The sequence below is a fragment of the Lissotriton helveticus genome, chromosome 8 (genome assembly GCF_964261635.1).
Source record: "Lissotriton helveticus chromosome 8, aLisHel1.1, whole genome shotgun sequence".
Classification (NCBI taxonomy): domain Eukaryota; kingdom Metazoa; phylum Chordata; class Amphibia; order Caudata; family Salamandridae; genus Lissotriton; species Lissotriton helveticus.
Genome location: NC_136069.1, coordinates 974,423,175 through 974,443,589, shown reverse-complemented (window position 1 = coordinate 974,443,589; position 20,415 = coordinate 974,423,175). Strand labels below are relative to the sequence as shown.

The following is a 20,415-nucleotide window of genomic DNA, read 5'->3' as shown; positions in this document are numbered from 1 at the left end:
ACCTAAAAACAGGAGAAAATGGCGCTGTGCACCCCTGTACTGAAAGAGCAGTGTGCATGGCATGTGAGAATTGAGGTACACTGCCGGAGCTATGCTCGCTCCGCAACTGAAATAGAAGAGGATGCGGCAGGTCGGGATTGAGGTGCACTGACAGAGCTGTGCACGCCTGGTACTGAAATAGCAGAGGATGCGGCAGGTCGGGATTGAGGTGCACTGACAGAGCTGTGCACGCCTGATACTGAAATAGCAGAGGATGCGGCAGGTCGGGATTGAGGTACACTGCCGGAGCTAAGCTCGCTCCGGAACTGAAATAGCAGACGATGTGGCAGGTCGGGATTGAGGTGCACCGACAGCTGTGGTGTGCGCACCTAGTAATGAAAGAGCAGAGGGAGTGGCTTCCCTAGAATCAGAATTGAGGCCCAATGCCTGAGCTATGGCGCCCCTGTACAATGATAAGGATGCGGGGGGTCAGGATAGAAGCCCACGGAAGAGCAGTCGGAGTTCTCGGTACCTGACACAGCGACGCTTCTTTACACGCAGGGTTAAGGTGCATCTCCGGCGCGCTGGCAATAAGCTTGTGCTCACTCACATGCCTGGTCCGCACAATAGAGTTATCCGAGTGCTCACATCCTGTTAAACTGCTCCCATGTACTTCATAACAACTCGGCATGTACCTCCGATGAAAAACTGAACGCGCGTAGAATCCCCGAACAAACAAGCTTCACAACGCCGGACCACAGATCGCGAAAGCGATCCAATTGTAAAAAAAACAAGAACAAGGAAGCTGCGCGCTGAGCGCTGCAGAATTGTGAACGCGCCCGGCCATCTGGATTCACTAACGGAGGCACCCTGACAGCTCCTAATTATAATTTATGTACTTCTTTGCGCGAGCACGAACGAAATATGCCCAAAATGGCGGAACAAAACTACATTTACCCTATCACTTCAAGCCTATTAAAACGAAAACACAAGGAAGACGAATCACTGGCCAGATGACAGAAAACGCTAAGGAATGTGTGGAATTCCTCTCCCCAAGGCCCTAGGAGATACTTCTTTTTTTTCTTCTAACATTAGGATCTCGAAACTCCTCCCCCACTTACAGTGGGGAGGAGTCCGAGCCCTAAAAAGTACTTGCCTCATATCTACAGGAACTCCACCTTATGTGCAACTAGGGGAGATTTTAGGGGTTCTGAATCTGTGGAAATATTGTAGATTCTCCCTCCACAGTGCTCCTAGCAACAAAGTCGAATTTGAGCAGCACTTTACCACAATGTGGGGAGTCAAATTTCACTTTACCCAGGCATATCAAAACTCATTTTATAAGGGTGTACCTAATAAATACCTGGCCCCCACCCCTGGGATACCTAGGGGAGTCACTGGAGGTCCCTAATAAGCCAAAACATTTTAGGTTATCCATTTTTAAGTACCCCAAACACCAAAGTTGGGCTTGGGCACAATTTACTTTTTAAAAGCAGTCCTGGCTCGCAGAGCTGTTTTTAAACTGACCTCAGGCTTCAGCAGTGCACACATGCAAGTGCAGAAAATGCTGCTGGTCTCTAAACTGCCATGACCCAGAGTACTAGGGACTTCTAGGTAGTTTCAATTCCCCTGCCCTATTATATACTAGGGGCTTATAGGGTAGGTAATGCCAACCACCATTGTGTACCCTAGTGTATGTAGGCGTTTTAACTGTATTCTAATGTGTTTCTTTCAGCATAGCACTGGCCCTGGGCCTGGTTAGGCAGAGCACATGGTCAGTCAGAGTCAGTTACCAACAGCATCAGTCAGCAAAAAGTTGGGGGGTGCCCAGGGCACAGGATGACTTTGCAACAGTAATGAATGTTAGGGTGTAAGTCCATGAGATTCCTTATTTGTTTTGGTTAACGTGTAGTGAGAGCAGAATTAGATGGCTTGCCTTTTATGGGTTTATGGTATAATTATAGACACATTGCATCAAGAAAGACATGTGATCATTCAGTAGTATCCTCATTTCATAAAACAATGAGACACACAACCTAAATCAGTAATAATTATTCATTGAGAGTTTATCATACAACATGATGCAATAATGCATAATTCTAGGCCACAGAATGCCCCAAAAATTCTCTTACCTTTCCCGGTCTAGGATTATATTTCAATGTTTCTATTCCGACAGGATTCTGAAATATAGGAACATTTGTGATAATAGTGTTTAAATGTGGCAAACATTTATCAGCATTTTTCTCATTTGAACTTTTTACAAGTCAACCTACACTTCCTGTGACGGAATGAGACACGTTCATTTAGCACATAAGCAATGTCATACAGTTTGAAAATCCTGTCATTCTTAAAATCTTTCATAGACATGCACACAGACCGAACAAAGAACCAACAATGTATTATTTTGTCAGTTTAACATCACTATATCAAGAAAGCATCATACAAATAAGCAGAATGTCAGAAAGCAGAATAAGATTGAAACAAGAAATGTTAATAGGATAATGTGGGATGAGTACTGGCCAACTTAAAAACCTGACTAACGCTAGGCCTCAATGCATCAGAAAATAATGATGAGCTGTTACATGTGGCTTGAATTACTGTACCCAACAACAGTGAAAGGGGGTAACCCTTTAGTATTTATTTATTTAGGAGTTTTATATAGTGCTAGCTGGACCCGGGGGTATCAGAGCGCTTCACAGCAGTAACTTAAGTAGTTATTTAGTGCTTTTTATATATAACAATTATATGTTCTAACAAATATAGGGCACAAAAATAACCAGACCTTAATGTGGCTACCATATGTAACACAACTTAAAAAACATTCACGGAATTCTTTGATGTGGCCGGTTTACTAGTGATGTTTTAATTTAAATACCCTTTTCAATTGTGTCATGCATTTTATTCTGAATAATATTTGTAAAGGGTAAATAATAAGGCAAGACCTAATGAAGCACCCAAATAGCAAACAGTTTGTAGAGAGTACCTCAGCTCCAAGCGAGTCACCCGATGACGGCAACCGGGAAATGAACAAGATAGAAGATATGTACCTCCCTCTACCTCTCTCGAATACGATACTAGAATCGTATAGATCCTCACCCACTAATAACAGCGCCCGTCAAACAGCGCATTCAATTTAAAACCTTGTGTGTTATCCATAGAATGTTGCATTGTTTAGGCCCCCAAATCTTGCAAGGAATTTGTTCCTTTTATGTTCCGCCGCGTGCCCTCCGCTCTGCGGACCTTTCCCTTGCTTGTACCATCAAGATCCGGAGGTGCAGAGCTGGAGGCAGATCTTTTAAGTTCCTGGCCCCAAAACTCTGGAACTCTATCCCTTTAGGTGTGCGTTCTATTACCAACCACCTACATTTTCGAAAACACGTTAAAACCTGGCTGTTTTCCTCCATTTAAGGTTCCTTGGTGAGCAGATACTCTGCCGCATCCCTCCGGTTGTTATGTAATTGGGCTTGTCTGCAAGCGCTGGGACGCCTCGTTGTTGGGGTAGCCATGCGCTATATAAGCGTACTATAACATAACATAACATAACATAATACATTCCTAGCTTCACACAACGCAGATAACACTCGTGACATCTCAAATAGAATCGGAACTGACAACCAGACTAAGGATACAAAGGAAAGAACTGCGGCAATGAGGACAGATCAAATACGGAGAAGAGCAAAATGCGAAACCCGGATAGACAGGTCAATCATCCCTAAGAAATCACCCCGAAACCAGAAAGAAATTAAGGAGCTCCAGAAACTAGTAGGCAACCTGGCACAAGACTCAATGAAAGTTTCACAAGCAATTGAAAAAATTTGGGAGATGACGGTAAGCACGCACTCTAAGGTCACGCACATCCAGAATCTAGTACTCTACGCACAAAGAAAGAATCAGGAGATGGCCATGCCATCAGAAAACAGGCTCAACAGACCAGACAGGACAAATCCCTTGTCAAATGAAGAAACCCTTGCCTTACTTCGAACCTATGAACAACCGGCTCGGGGGAGAGAGGAGAGAATCAAAACAGTACCAATTGACTCTAATAGAACATCCAGAAAGAATGACAGGAAAGTAATCCACCTCAACTTACAACATATCCAGTTAACAACAACCGAATCCGAAAATGGGAACCTCATTAACTCAGAGAAACCCTTGAATTGCCTTCTACTCAATTGTCGTTCGGCAACCAAACATGCATCAGACATAGCAGCCCTCATCATCAACAAGGAAATTGATCTGGCAATCCTCACCGAAACCTGGCTAAGTGAATCATCATCTCCTACCATGGATCTCTTAGTACCACCTCAATATAACATTGTCAGATTAGATAGACTAAGAAAAGTAGGAGGAGGTATAGCCTGCATTCCTCGATCAGAGATAGAGGTCAACCAAATTCAAGCCGACCCCCTAGAATCTTGTGAATACCTTGGTCTTAATATAAGATCATCAAGTAATCAAAGATGCAACCTGCATGCGTTTTACCACCCACCAGGAGATAACGCAAAGTTCACAGAGCAACTAATAGAGATCATAACGGCCAACTTTAACTCCGATGCCAACAACATATTCCTAGGCGACTTTAACTTACATTGGGACAACGGCAATGACAAATTGGTTAACTCGCTTAAAGATTTCCTCGCCGAGCTAAACCTCACACAAGCATGCACCCAACCTACTCACTCGCAAGGAGCGACCTTAGACTGAATTATTTCAAGAAACAAAGAGACATCAATCCTCGCTATAGACCCGTGTGATTGGTCTGATCATCACGCCATAACATTCGCGATACCCACAGTGAAAAAGGGTAGGACCGTGCAACCCCTCAAGTTCAAAAAATCGATCCGAGATACAAAAGAGGCTAATATTGAGCTATTGGTTGAAAGCTGCGAAAGAAACCTAAAACCACCTAACAACATGCAGAATGTAAATGAGTTGACGGATCACTACATAACCTCAATCGGAAACATCGTCAACGCCATTCCACTAAAACTGAAAAGAGTCACGGAGAAGCCAAAAAATCCTTGGTTTAGTGGGTCACTGAATGAAGACAGGCGCAAACTGAGAATGGCCGAAAGAAAATGGAGACAACACCCTTCCTCCCCTGAGCTGAAAGCCCTCAGAAAAATCAGAAACCAATATAACAAAAAGATAATCAATTCCAAAAAAGAATTTATAAGAGCAGAACTGGACAATGCCAAAAATAGACCACGAAAACTCTTTGAGATATTAAAGCAACAATCAAATAAACTAACCAAATCGGTTCAAGAGAATTCAAAAACTCCCTTAAGCTGCGAGGAATTCTCCACATTTTTCACGGAGAAGACCAAATCGCTAGAAGTAGAGCTCACAAGCGCCGCGGCTAACCTTCCGACCCAGCCTTTGCCTACGAGCGAGGCCAACATGACAACAGAGTGTATTAAAACAAAAAATAAGGCAAATTGGGACAAGTTTGAATTATATGACCAGGACAAGATCGCCAAAACGCTATCGGAAATCAGACCGAACAACCACTACCATGACCCTCTACCGGCAAAGTGTGTAAGAGAAATCAGCCACATTGTGGTACCAATCTGGACCAAAATAATAACCGCTTCACTAGCACAAGGAATCCTCCCTGACTGCCTAAAAACAAGTCAAGTAGTGCCCATAATCAAAAAACCGACAGCGGATGCAACAGATCCGAATAACTATCGACCAGTGACCAACATCCCTTTACTGGCCAAACTAATTGAGAAATGCGTGCAGAGCCAACTGAGCCAACACATCACCAAGTTCTCCTTACTAGACGAATGTCAATCAGGATTCAGAGCAGGGCATAGTACGGAAACAGCGATCCTACATATTGTTGATGACGCGCTACAAGCCCTAGACCAAAATCAAGCATGCCTACTGATTCTCCTGGACCTGTCATCGGCATTTGACACGGTAAATCACGAAGCACTATTGCCCAGGCTACAGGACAGGATTGTCCGGAAACGTGCTGAAATGGTTCAATTCTTTCCTACAGAACAGAACACAACGATTCCTGGCTAACCAAGCAATCTCACCCCCTTGCCCTAACGCAATTGGGGTCCCTCAAGGTTCAACGCTATCCCCAGATCTTTTTAACTTGTATGTCGAACCTCTTACAGATATTCTTCGAAAATCACAGATATCCTATCACATGTATGCAGACGACACGCAAATATACATAAAGATCGCCTCCCTTGATGACATTGATCTAATGAATGAGACACTAAAGATGGCTTTGCAATGGTTAACTACTTGTCATCTTAAACTAAATGCCCATAAAACAGAATTCTTGCTAATTTCACCTCCAAGGAGCCATTCTGAAGTAAAGGAATGGACCAAATTGGTGACTGCGCTAAATTGCACCCCAACCCTTGTCAACTCAGCTAAATCTCTAGGAATCACGTTAGATGAGAACCTTGACATGAAAGCCCACATTAACTCAATGGCTAAAAGTGCCCGCTTCCACTTGAACTACTTAAGAAAATTGAAACCATTCATCTCAGAGGCGGATCTAAAACTGGCTATCCAATCCTTAGTTATCTCTAGGATCGAATATGGTTGCACCACCTTAGCTGGCCTACCTAAAACATCCACAGCACCACTAAAAGCTGGTCTCAACGCAGCGGCAAGACTCATCACTGGATCTAGGAAATTTGATCATATATCTCCTCACCTGAAAGCACTGAACTGGCTACCTTATGAGGCCAGAATTCAAATGAAGATAGCATGTATTACCCACAAAGCGGTTCACTATAACACGCCAATATACCTAGCCAAGAAAATTAAGCTATCGGGAGGTAACAGACTAACTAGAAGTGCCAAGGAGCTGCTGTTGCGGCCAGCCATTTTCCGAAAGAAAAAGACTTATGACAGAGCGTTCTCCGGAGCTGCCCCCAGAGTCTGGAACTCACTCCCTCCAAGCATTAGTAAGCTTCAAAATATTGTAACATTCAAACGGGAACTGAAGAGTCATATGATGAATAAATACCCTGCATAGTGAGGATTACGGATCACTGGTATGAACATTTACGTCAGCAGAAGGGTGATCCTCGTCATGAATATTATGAAGGTTAATCGTTGACAAGTGACTGACTCCACGTACAAGCCTAGGCTGTATCCTTATCGCTACCTCATGTCTATGTGAACTTATAACTGTATCTCATACCCAAAACCTTATAATCTCTACCTCACTTTTGTTTTGTCTATATGGTCCATGACATAAGCTAAGCCTTACTCACCTCTTAATGCAAACTGCACATGCGTTAGGAATATATATATTTAGTCACCCCCTCATAGTCATATTTTCTTCTACCTCATATCTGTTTGTTTTTATAATTGCTAGTATATTGTCAATCTGTAACCTACTCTCTATGTTAAGCGCTCTGACACCCACGGGTCTTGTTCGCGCTATACAAAACACTATAATAAATAAATAAATAAACAGCTACAGGGTCACTTTAGGACATCAACTTTAAGAAGGAGATGGAAAATAAATGGTCATCTAACTAAGCATCTGAAGTGAACACAAAATAAAGGGCCAGTATTTTTTAAAGGCAATATTGAAAAAATTATTTTAAAAACACATTTTGAATCAGCTCTGTCACTGAAGAGTAGGTAACTCACTTTGAGCGGATGTGCACTATTTGCATAGGCTTTGTGTAGTCCCTCAAAAGTGAATGGAGTTAATGTGTAGTGTGGGCTGTTGATGCAATATGCTGTGGTGGGCAGAAGCAAAATGTGAATGATAACTTAACAGGCCAATGCATGAAACCCACTGACCAAAAAGACCTCTTTATGTATATTATGCATTAATTATTTAGAAAAGAAAAAAATATATAGCCTTGGTGAAAAGGATAAAACAGTCGAGAAGGCCAGATCTATACAATGACTTCAAGCTCTTGGTGTATACCACTTCGTTCAAATATCTGAAATGACTCCATAAAGAAGACCCACCGAAAACAATACATAGGAAGAACAGCATCTTTTCTTGCAACATTTCTAAACTGTGTACAAAAAATATAATATAGTTATGAGAGAGACAGGGCTTTGACCATAAAACAAGAATATTGTTTATTGTAATTTGGAAATATCTTGTTTAGGAGGTGCTTAAAATTCTATACACACTGAACAACGTCTGTTGTAGTAGGAATATATTAAAGACTGGCTATAGTATGGCGTTTTGCTAAATCAAGAGAAAGTATCACGGCAATTTGTTTTCTTGATTTGGTTTACATGACTTAAACCCAGTTACTAAAGCTAACATCCAGGGTGGTAATCAGATAAAGATGGTGAAAACAGACTTGGAATGCGATATTGAAATCTATATTACAAAATCACAACTCGGCAAACTTATAAAGAAACAAAAAGGCCCCAATGGTAGCCTGTTTGCTCTATACAAAGAAGAACCAGACTTTTGGTCTGCCTATCTTACAGAGGTTTTTAATGAAGTTGTACAGACTGGGTTGATTCCTAAATCATGGAGAGGGTCATTAATAACTCCTATTTTTAAGAATGTAAATTGGCAACTGCCGGAGAACTATAGTTTGTCACCCTTCAAGATACGGACGCAAACTTTTCGCGGGGATTTTATTATCAAGTTTAACAGATTGGGTAAAGGAAAAGCAAATATTGCCCCCGAATCAAATAGGATTCGTCAAAGGTCTCGGAACCTCCACAAACATACTAATATTGTCAGTATTAATGGATAAGGCAATCTTGGCAAAACAACCCTTGTATTTTTATTTTGTTGATTTTAAATCGGCATTCAATTATGTAAATAGACAACGTTTGTGGAAAAAACTAAAGGATCAAGAATTTCTAGATTGAAGTTGATTCAACTTTTGCATACTGATACTTGGATCAGGGTGAGTATTGGCGATGGTCGGAAGCTAACAAAAGAAATACTAACGACTGGAGAATTAAAACAAGGGTGCCCCACTGCTTTTTAACTTATATTTAGCAGATCTCCCTACCGTACTGAATGAAGTAAATGCCCACCCGCATAGGTTAGCAGACAAACAAATATCCAATCTGTTGTATGCAGATGATGTTATACTTTTAAGTCAGACTAAAGTTGGGTTGCAGCGGTTAATCGATCGAATATCAAAGTATGCTAAAGAAAATATATGGTAATAAATGAAGCAAAGACCAAAGTAATGGCTGTTACAAAAAATACACAACTTAAATATAAATACAAATGGTTGTTGGAAGAAACTCAATTAGAACAAGTTGTATCTTACAAATATCTTGGTGTTATATTTAACGATAATGGAAATTTCCTTCCCCCAAAAAAGCATATCACAAGAAAAGCAAATAATTTGGTTGCAGCATTTAGGATCATACAGAAAGCTATAAGTGACTTGTCTTATCGCCCTTTCCTAAAGGTTATTTCAGTGAAATGATTACCTACTCTGACATACGGTAGTGAGGTATTAAATGGGAAAGTCATGGAGATCATTAATAACGCGGTTGCAAACATTTATAAAATCCTATTTTGTCTACCGAACAACGCCTCAGAAGCGCAGGTGAGGCTGGAATTTGGGTTAAATAATCAGCTATATGCAAGGAAAGGGCCAGCACTTCAAGTGTTGAACCGAATAAAAAATGATCAATAGGTGGGCGTGGTCTAGCAGCCGATGGAATAGGACGTGTGTGGCTGGAGCTCCGGGCCGCTGCCAGCAATATATGCCTTTATTTGCAGCCGGGCGATTTTCCCGAGCGGCGGTGGCGACTGGATGACAGCGCTGCAGGGTGCGGGCTTTTCCCCTCACTAGAAGTGCTATGAACGGACCCGGCGGAGAGGTGCATTGAGTTACCGGGAGTTGCCCGCCATCTTGTGAGCTGAGGCCTCCGGCGGTCGGGCGCGAGTGGAGGGGCTTGTCACTTTGCCCCCTCGACCTGAAGGCGTCTGGCAGCAGTGAAACTGGAGCTGCGGTGCTGTGCGAGCCTCCCGGGTGCGATCCGGCGCTGGTGGCTGCGGGTGGCGAAGGCCGCCCTCGCGGTGAAGTGCCCTGAACCGCGAGACGGCGGACGCCGTCTTCTTGACTGCTGTCACGGCCGGGCGGGCGAGGGCGGACGTAGATGCTGCTCTGCCCCCTCGCTCTAGTGGATATAGACGGGCCCGCCGGAGCAGACAGGAGGTGGGTGCGGAGGCTGCGGTGGTTCTCACCCCTTCCTGGCGGCTGACATGAGACTGCTAGAGAGTGTTGCTGCCTGCGGGGGGGAGGCCTTGCCCTGTGGAGCCCTGCCCGCAATTTTGACCCGGGAGGCCGCCCGGGTGCTGAGGCGGTTGCCAACCCTGGCCACCTTGTGTCCTCTGCCTGGGAGGCTGCAGTGGTTCTCACCCCTTCCTGGCAGCTGATAGGAGACTGCTCGAGAGTATTGCAGCCTGCGGGGGAGGCCTGGACCTGTGGAGCCCAGCCCGCCATTTTGCTCTTGGAGGCCGCCCGGGTGCTGAGGCAGCTGCCACCCCTGGTCACCCTGTGTCCTCTGCCTGGGGGGCTGCGGTGGTTCTCACGTCTTCCTGGCGGCTGACTGGAGACTGCACGAGAGTGTTGCTGCCTGCGGGGGAGGCCTTGACCTGTGGAGCCCTGCCCGCCATTTTGCTCCTGGAGGCCGCCGGGTTGCTGGGGCAGCTGCCACCCCTGGCCACACTGTGCCCTCTGCCTGGCGGTAAGTGCGCACCCGCTGATCGAGAAGAGAGGGGGAGCCTGGCCACGCGGCGCCTGGACACTGGACCCCTGCGGCATTGGGTGGCTAGAGCGCTCTAGCAGACGGCATTTTGGCGCCATTTTGAGGCGGACGGACACCTGGGCCTTGAAGCCTCTGGCCCCCTGTTGTCCCCCGCGCTCTGCCTGGCGGGGACGGTGAGCTGTTGACGGGGGCGAGAAGAGGCTGCTTGACATGTGACGCCCTGAGACAGACTCCCAGGAGGCGCCCAGTTTATGACTTTCTATGGTGGAGCGGGTGCATGGACTGCAACAAAGTCCCTGGTAAGAGTGTGGGGACAGAGCTGACCGAAGGGAGTCAGGGGACTTTGGAGGGGTGATTGTCCTGTTGGCTTCTGGTGCTTGGGGGGATCACGGCCCTGATGTTGACTTGACCTATCTCCCCAGCGCTCCCTAGTGCATTTTTCTCCTGTCCCTTTGGTGGGCCCTGCGGCCGAAGTGTGGGGGGCTAGGGTGGATTGTGGAGGACCCGCCTGCTGGTTTCCCGCCTGACTACTGCTGCAGAGTGGCCCGAGGAGACGAAGCATTGGTCCTGGGATTATTAGCATCCCCGGCCTGGCGGTCCTCATTGGCACATTAGCGGGCCCCTATGATTTTGTAGCCCGGGCCCCCACTGCACCCGGCATTGCCCCTTTGGCCTGAGCACGAGGGTAGGCCCTCTTTGCCCCTAGGGCGTTCAAAGTGGAGTCTTGTGGCCCCTGGAGAGGTCCCGGGATTGGTATGGAGACATTCCTGTAACAAAGATTATTGAAAAGGTATTGAACCTCTGCTGGGGCTAGCTGCGTAGATTCCTGTTCGCCTTCTGGGAAATTGGCGGAGCGAGCGGACGACTACCTGAGGTATATTGCACGGGTGGGAGGCCTGGACACTGAACACTGAAGCTGTAGCGGCCCTGCCTGGTGTTCCCTGCATTTGAACCTTGATAGGCCTCTGCGCGCCGCAAACCATTATCAGCACTGGTGTGACTCTTGTTGCCCCAGGACATCGGTGCACCTGGTAGGTGCCGCTTCTTTCGCGATGATGTGCTCCAAAGGGAATGAGGAAGCCCAGGGGACGACCCCCAAAGATAACACCGTCACAGCAATGTGGAGCAAGGATGGGATGCCGCGCCCCGGCCGAGATGGATCCGACGTCTGAGGGGGGCTCGCCGCCGGTGATGCAGGCGTTTATGGCCTCCTTTATGGCCGAGCTGAAGACGGAAATCGGCTCCTTGCATTCTGAGGTACACTCCTGTGTCCGGGAACTCCGAAAAGAGGTGACGGATTTGGGTAACCGGGGGGACGGATTGGAAAAGACGGTTGATGGCCGCACGGAGGACCAGGAGCAGCTATGGCAGCGTCTGGCCACCCTGGTAGAGCAACATATAGAACTACAGCTTAAGCAGGAGGACCTGGAGAACCGGAGTCGTCGGAACAACCTCCGAATCCGGGGGGTTCCTCTCGGAGCAGAGGGGAAGGACATCCTGACATATTTGGCCCAACTCCTACATGAGGTGTGGGGTGATGACGATGCCTCTCCGCCGACCCTGGATCGGGCTCATCGGGTGTCTGGACCCGCGGGGAGGCCGGGGGAGCTACCGGACATCCTCACCAGGGTCCATTTTTTCACAGAAAAAGAGGCCATTCTCAAGGCGGCGCGGAATAAGCAGGACCTCACCTATGATGGGCACCGGATCCAGATCTTCCAGGACTTAGTTCCTAACACCTTGAGGAGACTGCATGCTTTCAAGCCAGTGACAGACAAATTGCGAACCCTGAACGTTTCTTTCCAATGGGGCCACCTGTTTGCTCTTATTTTCGGTCCTACAGAGAGGCGTCTCAACTACTCTGACTCCAGACTACGCCGCCTGAAAGCCCTACCCGTCCCCCGCCTTTGACGCGAGTGCCTGCCAGACCATCATAATCCACTGTTCGGCGCCGTCGCCGCTCTCCCCCTCTAGATGAGCGCTCATCCTCGCAGGCCAAGCAGGACATTATAGAGCACATTAAGTCCCTGAAGGAAGAAGCAGGGGGAGCCACTCAACGCTCATCAACCCCTTGACAGTGATATCATGCTTCCCTAACAGATGGTGCTGCATGCTCCGGGGCTCACTCCTCTTCCCACTGGGGTGGAGGACTGGACAAACGCACACACATTGCCCTGGCCACATGAACGCAGCGTAGGTGGTTCCCGAGCTTCTTGTCTGGATAAATCTGACCACGACTGCAGGCTTACCCCAACTGTTCTTGTGAGAGTGACATCTCTGAGACTATCCAAACCTTGGGGTGTAGGATGTCCCGTCCCTGGAACAGGACATTGTGGCCCGGTAGGCCAATATTAGTTTATTCTCGGTTTTCTCTCTCTTCTCTTTCCATTCCCATTTTTCTACTCTGTCTCCTCTTGATTGATAGGTGTGGCGGGCGGGAGGTATTGCAAAAGCTGCATGGCCCCCTAGCGGTGCGACATAGGCCCCATTGAGCAACTACCCCTACCCTGAGCTTGCTTCTACAGTGGCAGGAAGGACTAACATGGGTTCGAACACGACGGGAACCCTCCCGAGACCCTTAAAAGTAATATCTCTTAACGTCAAAGGCCTCAATTCTCCTAATAGGAGACGGCAAACATGGCGATATTGTTGTAAAAAAAGAGACGTACAGGTAAGTTAACAGGAGTCTTCTTTAGTCACTCTTCACACCATCACAGGTTCCAGTCAGCTGAAGTCAGCTGTGGAATGTTCGTGCATTCCTGCTTGGGTTGTACCAAGAGTGGGGAGGAAGGGAGGGGTGCGGGATGTACCAGGTGGATTACAACACATCTCCTTACATAAGGAAGGAAAAGGGAAGGAAAGGAGGGTGACAAAATGAAGTTGCTGTGAGTGAATGACCAGGATACAAGGGAAGTAATCAAGAACTCAAATACATCAACATTTCAGTACTACAAGTGAAAAGGCTATGTGAAATAGTAATCTCTTGCCCATCTAGGAGCTGACATAGGTCTTAACGATCTCCTCTGATTAGCATTAGCATTTTCCCCCACGGGAGGGTTGACCAGGGGTTTTGGTACTTCCCTGTGAGGGATGTTTCTGTCCATGCTCCAAGTTTGCCCATTGGTTAAGGTAACTACGTTTCTACCCGCTTTGACTATCTTCATGGGTTCTGAGAATCTTGTTGCCTCCCTCCTACGTTGTTTAGGAAGAGCTACATGGACCCAATCACCTTCTTTGACTGTGTGGGGTTTTACGTGTTTAGTAGTGTCATATCTGATCTTGTACTTTGTTCGATGACTGGTGATACGTTCTCTAATCTCATCGCGGTTCACCTCGTAGGTGTTTTGCCTTTTTACTGGAGGTGAGAGTCTGGTTATGGGAACCCTCCCCTTAAGTGAGCTGAAGGAGGACACTCCTGTGACCAGGTTTGGGGCTGTGCGATAGTCCCAGATAGTGTCTTGTAAGGTGTCCTTTGCTGAAATGTTTAAGATCTCAACACGCTGTAAGCATTCTTTTATCATGCGATTCATGCGTTCCACCAACCCGTTGGCCCTGGGACAATATAACGCTGTCTTGTGGTGGGTGATTCCAACATGTTCTCTGAGGTGAATTGTACCTCATTATCGGTTACTAAGATGTCTGGGATCCCCTCTTCAAAAAACACGTCTCTGAGAAATGTTATAATTTCTTTTGTGTCAATGTGATGCACATACTTGTATACAATCCACCTGGTGTGATAGTCCACCAAGACTAGTAAGAACCGTTCCTTCTAGGACTTTAGGTTGAGAGATCCATAATGTCCAGGGCTACTTTGAACCATGGTTTATCTGGCACAGTCACAGGAGATAGGGGAGGTTTCCTTGTTTGTTGTATCTTGTCTGAACAGCTACATTCGAGACAATCCCTCACCGTTCTCTCCGTCATTATATCCATCCCTGGCCACCAGTAGTCCAGTCTCAATTTATTTTTTGTAAGACGGCGCCCCAGGTGACCAGAATGGGCTAGATCCACAATTTTGTGTCTCAGTGCTGAGGGTGGAACAGCTTTTTCTCCCCTGCAAATCGTACCTTCTTGGATGTTTAGTTCCAGTCTTACATCCCAGAACCCATTTAAAGAAGTGGCAACTTTGCCTTTCTCATCTGGCCAACCCTTAACAATAACGTTTTTAAGCATTTTCATTTTTTCATCACTACGTACACACTCTTCCCATTCCTCTTTCTTAAGGCTAGATAACTTCAAGATTACATTATCACTTTCAACATGAGGTGGACAGTCATCAGCATCCATAGGTGAGCGAGACAGGAAATCCGCCACTACATTTTTAGAACCTGGCATGTACTTCACTTTATAGTTGTACCCTTCCAGCCCCAAGATCCATCTCGCTATCCTAGGTGTGGTCTTCTCAGACCCTTTGCTAGTGAACGCAAACATGAGGGGTTTGTGGTCGGTTTTCACATTGAAGGCAATGCCCCACAGAAAGAAGCGGAAGTGCTTGATGGCCCAAGCGCATGCCAGCGCCTCTTTTTCCACCACGGAGTAATTGGCTTCTGCTCTTTTAAGGCACGAGAAGCAAAGGCCACCACTTGTTTCTGTTTGTTTACCATCTGGGTGAGACTAGCACCCAACCCTTTGTTACTCGCGTCCGTGTACAGGACCGTAGGCTTGGTGAAGTCAAATCTGCCCAATGACGGGGCAGAGGCAATGCTCTCCTTCACTGTGAAAAATGCCGCTTGGCATTCCTTGCTCCAAACAAATGGGGTCCTTGCTTTGTATAAAGCCCTCAAGGGTTCCACAATGCTTGCATAATTTCTAACAAACTTTGCGTAGTATTCTGATAACCCCAATAATGACTTCAGTTTTTCAACAAAACATGGAGCAGTGGTCCCTTGAATAGCCTCGACTAGGTCAACCTTAGGTTTGATTCCATCTTGGGGAAATGGTGTCTCCTAGGTACATAACTAATCCTACCCCGATGCGGCACTTGTCTCTCTTTAAGGTTAAACCCGCCGCTTCCAGTTTGCTAAGTACCTCTCTCAAGATGTTATTATGTTCTTCCAGGTTTTTCCCATAAATGAGGATCTCGTCCTGGAAGCACATAGTGCACCGAATGTCCTTAAGCACATGTTGCATGATCCTTTGGAAGTCAGCGGCTGCTGATGCCAATCCAAAGGGCATGCGCCTGTACTGGAAAGCCTCCAGTGGTGTTATAAAGGAGGTCAAGTAGGGGGAGTCCGGGTGTAGTTCCACCTGACGAGATCTAATACGCTGAAACAGCTGGCATCTTTGATTAATGTGAGAACTTCATGAATGCGTGGCAGGGGGTGCCTGTCTACCCATATGTTACTGTTAAGGTCCCTCAAGTCCACACATAATCTGATCTCTTTGCTGGATGCCTTAGTCGTGAGGACAATGGGGGCCAACCACTGCGAGCTTTCTATGGGCTCAATAACTTCTTGTGACAGAAGTTTATCTAGTTCCGCTCCAAGGGGTGTTTGCATCATGTGAGGTACCGGTCTTACCTTGTGGGCCACTGGTTTAGCATTAGCTATAAGCTTAATGGAATGCTGATAGCTCTTTAGTATGTCTGGAAAGACCGTGGGAAAATCGTTGCAGACCTCTGTCCCCCCCACTGACTGGTCAACTAGAAGGACTTGGTCAGGGCTATTGGGGTCTAATTCTATGCCCAGTTCCCTCTGGTGTTTCCAACCCAGCAAATAGGATCCCTTTTGGGTGATATAAATTTTGCCCACTGTACTCCTCCCTTTGAACTCGATGTTCATGGTTGTCATGCCTATCAAGGGTATGGGGTCCCCAATGTAACCCCCTGAATGTATGTCAGGAGGCTGTGCGCCTTGTCTCCATGAAGGAAACAACTTAGTGAATGCCTCAGCCTCCACTAACGTATAGGGTGAGCAGGAGTCAGCCAAGACCGTCATCTCTCCTTTATCAAGGGTAATAGTGCAAGACGGAAAGCTGTTAGTCTTTTCGCCATCTTTTAGTTGGAAAACTAATTTGTTTTCTTGAGATGCATCCTGTTCTATGGACAAAACTTTGATCCTTACACATCCTGGCTAAATGACCTCTCCTACCACACTTGTGACAGGTTACCGATCTGGCCTGACACCCTGCAAAATTAGCGAGGTGGGTAGGATTACCGCACCTCTAACATTTGAGTTTGGTGCTTGTAGGTAACCCGCTGGGACCTTTGCTCCTGCTCTCCTTACTGATCTCTGGGAAACCACTGGGACCTTTGTTCCTGCTCTCCTTACTGATCTCTGGTTTACTTATTGCATTCACTTCTGCATTCTTGTCTCCATCCCCTTTCATTGCTACCATACAATCCGCAGTGTGCTCAATACCTACTGCTATGTCTATAGCTTGTTTAAGATCGGGATTAGCGACTAATAGTCTTTCTTGTATCTTTGTGTCATTGGTACACCTTACCAACTGATCTCTAATTAGGGAATCTTGTAAAGTTTCAAATTCACACGTGTAAGCCAGACGTTTAAGTGCCGCAATGTACGTTTTGACCTTCTCATTCTTACTCTGTACCCTTGAAAAGAACTTATGCCTTTCCAATACCACGTTAATCGTTTTACCAAAATGCTTTTCAAGTATGTTGACTGCCGCTAGGTAGACGTTTTCATCGTCATCACTATCCTCACCTTCTTCTGCTGAGATATTGTCATATGTATTTCGCCCTTCAATCCCTAGATTGTGGAGCAGGGTATGTAGTTTTCTGAGTGCAGAGAATTCCCCCCCCCCATTGCTATAAGGTAGGATTCCAGTAGTCCGAACCATTGCCTCCAGGGTAGCTGTGGTTCTCCAACTTCATTGAGGAACAGGGGTGGTTGTGACATATTTGTACTGGCCATTACGACAGAGTGGGCCTGCAATGAGTAGGGCTTGAAGGGATAACAGCTGTGCGTGGTTTAAACAGAAGATCTATGTCATACGTTTTAAGGTCCTGCAGTGACAGTCTTGATATGGGAGCCAGCAAAAATTATGCCAGAAGGGAGGAAGCGAGGAAGGAATAAGGCAGGGATGGGTCGCGTATCACTTGTAGAGAACAGGTAGGAAGAACAATCTGGCATGTGAGCAATAAATGTGTGTGTGTCACAGTCAAAGCAGCGATGCACACACTTACATGGGAATGTGTGTGATTCACATTTAGTTCCAAAGTTCCACAGTGAATAGGAGATTAGAGCTTGAAGAGGTCGGCAGCAGACTTTAGTTAAGGGAAGATTGCAGGCTTACTTAACTTACACAGCAGAAAGTATTTACTCTTGAAGCTAAGAGCTTTCACAACAATTCACAGCCTAGCTCTTGAAATCATGCGTGTTCACTGGAGGTTACCAAAGGAAAACGTTCCAAAAGTCATTTAAAGCATTAGGTTTTTAATAATGACTATAGTTGAATTCCTGTCTCGCAGATAATTTGCTGGAAATAACACAAGCTGTGCCTGTCAGCGCAAGAATCGGGACAGGCTTGAGCACTTGGCGGTGAGGAGAGGGTTAGACAACTAGACCTTTCTGTCTCGCTGTTACTTTGCTTGAAGATCAAAAGCTGTGCCTGTCAGCGTAAGAATCCAGACAGGCTTGAGCGCTTGGCGGTGAGGAGAGGGTTAATCAGCTCGATCTCCTCACCGAAGACCGCCCCCTGATTGCGTCTCAACGCCGTCGAAGTCGCCGCCAGAGGAGGAAAGCCGCTCGGTCAGGGAAACCTTCTCCCACGGCGGAATTGCTCCGATAGTGCCTCTAGGCAACCCCGCAGCAGCGCCACCAACTCCCTATCCCGGCCTCTTTAAGGAAGGAGGGCGAAAGCCAGCCTCCGGCATCAGAAGCGCTCCTTGCACAACCTCCTGATAAGGAGCGGTGCGTAGCGGTTTGGTTCAATGACCAAAAGTCAGGCTGGGTGTCACCATTACGCCAAAAGAGGAGGACAATAACAACTCTAGAAGTGCCTCCACACACACCAACCCACTCGAACCGGGCAGCAAGCTCAAGCCAAGTGCTCCCCCGCTACGGCCACAACGGTGAATCCCCCACAGTTTCAAATAGTTTGCTGAGGGTCCGGGTGCCCACGCGTCTCTCACGAGTCCGTCCACAAGACTTTCACTTCAACAGTCAGTCATTAATCATGAAGCCACCAGATGGGCTCAACTCCCCCTCAGCGAATGCACAGCAGAGAAGAGCAGTAATATCCACCTCAATTTCATCAGGTAGATTGACTTACTCTTTCATTAGTCGGTTATTTGTAGAACAGGCTGTAACTGGAGTACTTGTTGGGGGTGATGGTGTACCGTCCCCACACGGTTTGCGTCGCCAGTGTTGTAAAAAAAGAAACGTACAGGTAAGTTGACAGGAATCTTCTTTATTCACTCTTCACACCATCACAGGTTCCAGTCAGCTGTGGAATGTTCGTGCATTGCTGCTTGGGTTGTACCAAGAGTGGGGAGGAAGGGAGGGGTGCGGAGTGTACCAAGTGGATTACAACAGATATCTTCTTCAGTCTAACCCTGATATTATCTCCCTCCAAGAAACTCACCTCCTTAAAGCTGATGTAAGGCGCATGGCGCACCCAAAATAACCCCTTCAATTCTGGGCTGCAGCAGACACCAAAACTGCGGGGGTAGCGATCTTGTCCAGAAGTGGCATCAGGCGGGGGAGGCTAAGCCCTCAAAGAGCGCAGATGGACGCTTCCTACGGACTAGTGTTGGGATCGGGAGGTGTTCATTCACACTGTGTAATGTGTATGCGCCCAACCAGATGCAGGACGCTTACCTCCGGGCGCTTTTACGGGAGCATGTGCCGCAGGATGACCCCTCTGTGATTCTGGGGGGGATTTTAACTTTGTGTGGGACCCTGGGGTAGACCGCAGTGAGGCTTCCTTGAGCGGGGCGGGGGCCATGTCCACCAGCCTTCGGAAACAGATTACAGATCTTGGTCTCTTAGACACGTGGCGGTACCACTCGCCGGGGCTGCGGGATTATTCGTATTACTCTCATGTCCACCGCTCATACTCGCGCATCGACTAATTGTTTGTATCTCACACCCAAGTGCGGGACGTGCTGACGGCGTCAATGTCGGACATATTGCTCTCAGATCATGCACATGTTGAGCTGATTCTGCAGGACCCGGCCGCCTGCCCTGCCAGTACTTTGCGGTGGCGCTTGCCGCAGAGTATCCTCCAGAATCCAGCCGACGTGAATAGCATAAGTGCTGCCATTGACTCTTACTTTGCCAGTAATGATATACCAGAGACGCCTTTTCCCGCAGTGTGGGATGCCTTCAAGGCTACGATGCGTGGGCACATCACCTCTCTCTCCATTGCGGGGGTGCAGGAGGCTCGACAACTTGAGGACACTCTCTCGAAGGATATAAAATTGGCTGAAAAACAGGATCAGGAGCCATCATCGCAGATATCCCGCCGGCGGCTAGCAAACCTCCGGGGACAGCTCCGCCTCTTGTGCACGAATAAAGCGGAAACCTCCCTACTAGCGCTGAAGCAGAAGTTTTTCGAAGGGGGAGATAAGGTGGGTAGGCTACTGGCGAGACGTTTAAGAGCGAGGGCGGCCAAGGCCCACATAGCTAATATACAGTTACCGAATGGAGCGAGGGTCAACACGGAGCGGGCCAAATCCGATGCTTTCCGGGCATATTATGCGGCTCTCTACACGGCGGAGCGTTCACCGGATCTCCTAGCAGAAGTGCTAGATAGGTGCACATGGAC

At 47.1% G+C, this 20,415-nt stretch overlaps 1 protein-coding gene across 1 annotated transcript in view; it reads right to left on the bottom strand.

Annotated features, from left to right (window-relative positions):
- Nucleotides 1-20,415, bottom strand: part of CRYBG3 (crystallin beta-gamma domain containing 3) — a 1,541,789-nt gene that overhangs the window by 1,035,535 nt on the left and 485,839 nt on the right. The window contains exon 5 of the mRNA XM_078657810.1: nucleotides 2,112-2,159. Coding sequence (XP_078513936.1) covers nucleotides 2,112-2,159 — 48 coding nt within the window. The remainder of the gene's footprint in view (nucleotides 1-2,111; nucleotides 2,160-20,415) is intronic.